The sequence below is a fragment of the Sander lucioperca genome, chromosome 17 (genome assembly GCF_008315115.2).
Source record: "Sander lucioperca isolate FBNREF2018 chromosome 17, SLUC_FBN_1.2, whole genome shotgun sequence".
In the NCBI taxonomy this organism is placed as follows: Eukaryota; Metazoa; Chordata; class Actinopteri; order Perciformes; family Percidae; genus Sander; species Sander lucioperca.
This window is the reverse complement of record NC_050189.1, coordinates 18,834,948-18,842,447: the sequence shown is the minus strand read 5'-3', so window position 1 is coordinate 18,842,447 and position 7,500 is coordinate 18,834,948. Positions and strand designations below refer to the sequence as shown.

Below are 7,500 nucleotides of genomic sequence, written 5' to 3'. Positions count from 1 at the left end.
GAGAGGAGACAAGGAGAGAGGAGACAGGAGAGAGAGAGGAGACGAGGAGAGGAGACAGGAGAGGAGACGAGGAGAGGAGACAGGAGAGGAGACGAGACGAGGAGACAGGAGAGGAGACGAGGAGAGAGGAGAGGAGACGAGGAGAGAGGAGAGGAGACAAGGAGAGAGGAGAGGAGACAAGGAGAGGAGACGAGGAGAGAGGAGAGGAGACGAGGATAGAGAGGAGAGGAGACAAGGAGAGAGGAGAGGAGACAAGAAAAGAGGAGAGGAGACAAGAAGAGAGGAGAGGAGACAAGGAGAGAGGAGACGAGGAGAGAGGAGACGAGACAGGAGAGAGGAGAGGAGACAAGGAGAGAGGAAAGGAGACAGGAGAGAGGAGACAAGGAGAGAGGAGAGGAGACAAGGAGAGGAGACGAGGAGAGAGGAGAGGAGACAAGAAGAGAGGAGACGAGGAGAGAGAGGAGAGGAGACGAGGAGACAAGGAGAGAGGAGAGGAGACAGGAGAGAGGAGAGGAGACAGGAGAGAGGAGAGGAGACAAGGAGAGAGGAGAGGAGACGAGGAGAGAGAGGAGAGGAGACAGGAGAGGGGACAAAGAGAGAGGAGACAGGAGAGAGGAGAGGAGAGAGGAGAAGAGACAGGAGAGAGGAGAGGAGACAAGGAGAGAGGAGAGGAGACAAAGAGAGAGGAGACAGGAGAGAGGAGAGGAGAGAGGAGAAGAGACAGGAGAGAGGAGAGGAGACAAGGAGAGAGGAGAGGAGACAGGAGAGAGGAGAGGAGACAAGGAGAGAGGAGAGGAGACAAGGAGAGGAGACGAGGAGAGAGGAGAGGAGACAAGAAGAGAGGAGAGGAGACGAGGAGAGAGGGGAGAGGAGACGAGGAGACGAGGAGAGAGGAGAGGAGACAAGAAGAGAGGAGAGGAGACAGGAGAGGAGACAGGAGAGAGGATAGAAGACAAGGAGAGAGGAGAGGAGACGATGATAGAGAGGAGAGGAGACAAGGAGAGAGGTGAGGAGACAAGAAGAGAGGAGAGGAGACAAGGAGAGAGGAGAGGAGACGAGGAGAGAGGAGAGCAGACGAGGAGAGAGGAGAGGAGACAAGGAGAGAGAGGAGACGAGGAGAGAGAGGAGAGGAGACAGGAGAGAGGAGAGGAGACGAGGAGAGAGGAGAGGAGACGAGGAGAGAGAGGAGAGGAGACGAGGAGAGAGAGGAGAGGAGACGAGGAGAGAGGAGAGGAGAGAGGAGAGGAGACAAGGAGAGAGGAGAGGAGACAAGAAGAGAGGAGAGGAGACAGGAGAGGAGACAGGAGAGAGGATAGAAGACAAGGAGAGAGGAGAGGAGACGATGATAGAGAGGAGAGGAGACAAGGAGAGAGGTGAGGAGACAAGAAGAGAGGAGAGGAGACAAGGAGAGAGGAGAGGAGACGAGGAGAGAGGAGAGCAGACGAGGAGAGAGGAGAGGAGACAAGGAGAGAGAGGAGACGAGGAGAGAGAGGAGAGGAGACAGGAGAGAGGAGAGGAGACGAGGAGAGAGGAGAGGAGACAGGAGAGAGGAGAGGAGACGAGGAGAGAGAGGAGAGGAGACGAGGAGAGAGGAGAGGAGAGAGGAGAGGAGACAAGGAGAGAGGAGAGGAGACAAGAGGAGACCGAAAACAAGGGAAAAGGAAATGATTAAATTTTTTTACAATTGTCATCAAAAGAAGATGATAGTAATGAAGATGCTGATGCTGCTGTTGCTATAGAGACCTTACATGAGGCATGAGGTCATCACCGGTCACCACGGCGACCTTGAGGTCGAGGCCGGCCTTCCTGATGACTTCCTGTATGGCCTCAGCACACGCCAGAGGGTTCACGCCTCCCGCGTTACTGACCACGCGGATACCTGCGAGAAACGGTTACACCCGTCACGAGTCACGTCTCCAGCTAAGAGAAGTTTTAAGAGAACTATTGAAAAGAACGCAAAAAAAGCGTTTCCATCAACTGGTTTAGAGGACCTCAGGGGGTACGTGTCCCCCTAGGGGTCCTCTGGAGGACTGCAGGGGGCACGTGTCCCCCTAGTGGTACTCTGGAGGACTGCAGGGGGCACGTGTCCCCCTAGGGGTACTCTGGAGGACTGCAGGGGGTACGTGTCCCCCTAGTGGTACTCTGGAGGACTGCAGGGGGTACGTGTCCCCCTAGTGGTACTCTGGAGGACTGCAGGGGGTACGTGTCCCCCTAGTGGTACTCTGGAGGACTGCAGGGGGTACGTGACATTTTTTGCAAAATGTTTTTCAGTTACAAGGCTGTAGTTACTTCTACTGTCTAGTGTTGATTGGCTGATACACGTCTAACATCGACCAACCAGACAGTGTTGGGGGCGGGACATGAAGTGAGACTCAGTGGGGAGTGAAACGGGAGCAGAGGGAGAGACTCTCTTAACTTTACCAGTTATCGGTCAAAGAAAACACAGATACAGATCATCTGCAAACGGCCAAATATGGGACGGAGCCTTCACAGTCGCTGCTCCACGACGCTGCACGCTGCTGCCTTCAGATACCAGATGTGCTCCCTCCATTTCTGTTTTTATATCTCGGATAAAGACACATTTCTGATACAGCCCTTTGGTCATCTTAATCTGTGTTTGAATGTGCGTAGAAATCAACTTCACTTACTGAAAGTTAACATGAGAAACATTTTACAGACCGAGAGATATGATGCTTATAATAATTAATCAGAAATCACAATCAAAACAAGTTTTATAGTTTACTAATAATGTTTATTATACAGGCGATAGATTATAGATATAGACCAAGATATAATGACAAGATAACACTGACAACACTGCAGGATACAACTATTATAAATGCATTAAAGACAATTCATATTCCTTCATATATAATATACAACATCACATCATCTTTAGATTTAAAATACAACATCTGGAACACACACGCACATGCACACACACACAGACACATAAAGGTAAAATTATTTGTAATAAAACTCTTAGGTGACAGTAAGCTGAGCACTGAGCATCGCACTTTGAAGAAGGTGGAGTAAATCCCAAAGGGCTCCATGTACACTAACACAGTTCTGCTGCTTGACACACACTGATAATATTGGTCAATAACTACACACCAGTACTCCCCTGCATCTCCCACTGAGACATTAGAGATAACCAGGCTCCTAACATTATAGTACTTGCTCACTCTGCTCAAGCTCTGATGCATTAAACTAAAGATTCTTCCCTCTGTTCGGTTCGACTTGATAAACCAGTCATGCACCTTAACTTCTCTCCAATCTCTGCATCTGAGAGTGACTTCTTCTCCCTCTGAGAAGAGCTCTACAGCAGGGGGGCCAAATTCGGGGCACACCACCAGATAATACGTTTGCTCTCTCCTAGAGGCTTCACAGTGGTACCAACCTGAGTGATTTACCATTAGAGATGGGAACACCAGTGAGTAGTTTTGGTCTACTGAAGGCACAGTCTGGTTGTGTAGTTCTTGGTGAGATCAGCTCTCTATCCTGTAGTCTGTCTGTCTGTCTGTCTGTCTGTCTGTGTGTTTCTTTATGTGTGTGTGTGTGTGTGTGTGTGTGTGTGTGTGTGTGTGTGTGTGTGTGTGTGTGTGTGTGTGTGTGTGTGTGTGTGTGTGTGTGTGTCTGTGTGTCTGTGTGTCTTTGTGTGTGTGTGTGTGTGTGTGTGTGTGTGTGTGTGTGTGTGTGTGTGTGTGTGTGTGTGTGTGTGTGTGTCTGTGTGTGTGTGTGTGTGTGTGTCTGTGTGTGTGTGTGTGTGTGTGTGTGTGTGTGTGTGTGTGTGTGTGTGTGTGAACCACTTCCTCAATGACTGCACAAAGCTCTTTTGCAATGAGCACATACACACATTTTGGGAATGAAATATTTCTACAAAGCTAAGTTCTTTGGCTAAATGTGTGTGTGTGTGTGTGTGTGTGTGTGTGTGTGTGTGTGTGTGTGTGTGTGTGTCTGTGTGTGTGTGTGTGTGTGTGTGTGTGTGTGTGTGTGTGTGTGTGTGTGTGTGTGTGTGTCTGTGTGTGTGTGTGTGTGTGTGTGTGTGTGTGTGTGTGTGTATGTGTGTCTGTGTGTGTGTGTGTGTGTCTGTGTGTGTGTGTGTGTGTGTGTGTGTGTGTGTGTGTGTGTGTGTGTGTGTGTGTATGTGTGTCTGTGTGTATGTGTCTGTGTGTCGCAACCTTGTGTGTGCAACTTCCCCGTCTGTTGTGCAACTTTAACTACCTTTCCTGTGTTCCTGCTTATCTGATAAAAGGCCTAAACTATTTTTATGACTTCAGCTTAACTTGCTGTTTCCTTGAACCACTTCCTCAGTGACTGCACACAGCCCTTTTGCAACGAGCACACACACACACACACACACACACACACACACACACACACACATTTTGGGAATAAAATATTTCTACACAGCTAAGTTCTCTGGCTAAATGGAGAGAGGGCACGTTGGACAAGTTGGCCACCTGTGCAGAATCCAGGGTTGAGGCAGAGACATTTGGTGTCAGCGAGACAACCGTTCACCGCTGTGTGTAAGCGGCGTGCACGGCCATACGACTATAGTCATGTGACCTACGTGTTGGCTACGTCACAACTTCCCTCGAATTCCCGTTTCCATCTCCCATTTTGCGCGTTAACTCCTCAAGCGAGCGTTGGTGGGTGGCAGTAGCTCAGTCAGTAGGGAGTTAGGGTTGCTGGTTCAAGTCCCCATATGGACTATAAGTATGGTGGTGGACTGGTAGCTGGAGAGGTGCCAGTTCACCTCCTGGGCACTGCCGAGGTGCTCTTAAGCAAGGCACCGAACCCCCAACTGCTCGGGGCGCCTTTCCATGGGAAGCCCCCTCACTCTGACATCTCTCCATTAGTGCATGTAGAGGTACTGAGCATGTGTGTGTGTAATTCAGGCCTGTGTGTAATGTGTGTAATAACAACGGAGTTTAAAAACATTATAATTTCCCCTCTCGGGTTGGGTACCGAAACCTTACGTAAACGTCTTACGCAAACGGTAGTATTCGGACCGGATTAAAACGCAAATTTCAGTTCCTCATTTCGGTTCCGACTGAAATATTTTCTCTCTGTCGCTCCCGACAGCAGCAGACTCTTTTTTCTTTCTCCCTTTTCTGCCGAGTGGCGCACGTGCCCACCTAAGTACTTTAAAACGTTAATATATTGTTAAATTTAAAAATAACTCCATAAAAGAGCCTTTCTTTGATGTCATTTTTCAACAATCGGTTTAGGAATCGGAATCGTTTTAAAAGTACCGCTTTGGCATCGGAATCGTAAAAATCCAAATGGTACCCAACCCTACTTGCGGGATTAATAAAATGTAAATTATTATTACATTATTAAAAATGTTTTTTTGCGGATTTAAGGGAGGTTTTTTCAAATTTTTTGCCGGTTCCATCAACATTTTCTAATGCTTCAAAATGCGCATAAAACTACGTCGATGGAAACATGACTACTGTCTGCGTTTACCACAGGAAACTTAATGCCAAACCAGCAGTTAGAAATAACTTTCAGGCACTTTAATACCAAAAAAGGAGAATATACTCACCTTTCCTGTGGATGTCGTTGATAAACGGAGCGAGAGCCACGTGGACGAAGTCCGGAGCGTAACCCATGTTCTACGAGAGGACAGGGACACAAAATATAATCAAAATATCACCGTCTACTGACAGGAATTATCACAGACTGGGGCTTGTTTTGTCCCACAGGGAGTTTTGCAAGTATAACAGTGTGAATTAGATCTATTTATCATCAAATGTTGATGAAAAAAACTAAACGTAGTGGTGTGAATGTCGCCTGAGAACCTTCACAGACATGGATACAATAACTGGTGTGAAGTTAAGATAAGATATGAACTTTATTAAAGTTTTCTTGCATCGTCTGCTCCAACAATCATCAGATAACATTAAAAACACAAACGTAAAAACATCTGACAAACCTTTCCATCATGCACACGCACACACACACACATGCACACACACACACACATGCACACGCACACACACATGCACACACGCACAAATGCATACACGCACACGCACACACACAAGCACACGCACGCACACACACAGACACACTCACACAGATATACATGCACACACGCAAACACACACACACACACACACACACACACAAATGCATGCAAGCACACACACGCACGCACACACACGCGTGCGCACACACACAGACACACAAACACACACAAATGCATGCACGCACACACACACACACAAGCACACACACGCGTGCGCACACACACACGCAGGCACACACATAGGCGCACACACACACACATACACTCACACAGAAATACACGCACACACACACACACGCACACACACACAAGACATACAGAGACACACACGCACACACACACAGACATACACACGCACACACACACAAACATCAGGAACCCACACACACACACACACACACACACACACACAGAGCAGTAGGCCTATGGAGCCTGAGAACCTCCAGAGACATCAGTTCAATACGACATGTGTGAAGACGTGCGACCGTATGTGTGCGACTGTGTGTGTGCGACTGTGTATGTGCGACTGTGTGTGCGCAACTGTGTGTGCAACTATGTGTGTGCAACTATGTGTGTGCGACTGTGTGAGCGACTGTGTGTGCGACTGTGTGTGTGCGACTGTGTGCAACTGTGTGTGTGCGACTGTGTGTGCGACTGTGTGTGCAACTGTGTGTGCAACTGTGTGTGTGCGACTGTGTGTGCGACTGTGTGTGTGTGACTGTGTGTGTGCGACTGTGTGTGTGCGACTGTGTGTGCGACTGTGTGTGCGACTGTGTGTGCGCGACTGTGTGTGTGACTGTGTGTGCGACTGTGTGTGCGACTGTGTGTGTGCGACTGTGTGTGTGCGACTGTGTGTGTGCGACTGTGTGTGCGACTGTGTGTGTGCGAGTGTGTGTGTGCGAGTGTGTGTGTGCGACTGTGTATGTGCGACTGTGTGTGTGCGACTGTGTGTGTGCGACTGTGTGTGCGCGACTGTGTGTGCAACTATGTGTGTGCGACTGTGTGTGCGACTGTGTGTGCAACTGTGTGTGCGACTGTGTGTGCGAGACTGTGTGTGTGCGACTGTGTGTGTGCGACTGTGTGTGCGACTGTGTGTGCGACTGTGTGTGTGCGACTGTGTGTGCGACTGTGTGTGTGCGACTGTGTGTGCGACTGTGTGTGCGACTGTGTGTGCAACTGTGTGTGTGTGACTGTGTGTGCGACTGTGTGTGCGACTGTGTGTGTGCGACTGTGTGTGTGCGACTGTGTGTGCGACTGTGTGTGCGACTGTGTGTGTGCGACTGTGTGCGACTGTGTGCGCGACTGTGTGTGCGACTGTGTGTGTGCGACTGTGTGTGCGACTGTGTGTGTGCGACTGTGTGTGCGACTGTGTGTGCAACTGTGTGTGTGCGACTGTGTGTGTGCGACTGTGTGTGTGTGCGACTGTGTGTGCAACTGTGTGTGTGCGACTGTGTGTGTGCGAC

At 49.2% G+C, this 7,500-nt stretch overlaps 2 protein-coding genes across 3 annotated transcripts in view; one reads left to right on the top strand and one right to left on the bottom strand.

Moving 5' to 3' along the window:
• LOC116064546 (zinc finger protein 239-like) overlaps positions 1–7,500 on the top strand; it is a 914,372-nt gene that overhangs the window by 285,943 nt on the left and 620,929 nt on the right. The window lies entirely within an intron of this gene.
• Positions 1–7,500, bottom strand: part of LOC116035193 — a 48,812-nt gene that overhangs the window by 38,233 nt on the left and 3,079 nt on the right. For both annotated transcript variants that reach the window (XM_035993879.1, XM_035993878.1), the window contains exons 3-4: positions 5,552–5,621; positions 1,749–1,879 (exon numbers count right to left, since the gene is read on the bottom strand). In XM_035993879.1, the coding sequence (XP_035849772.1) occupies positions 1,749–1,879; positions 5,552–5,621 (201 nt within the window). The remainder of the gene's footprint in view (positions 1–1,748; positions 1,880–5,551; positions 5,622–7,500) is intronic.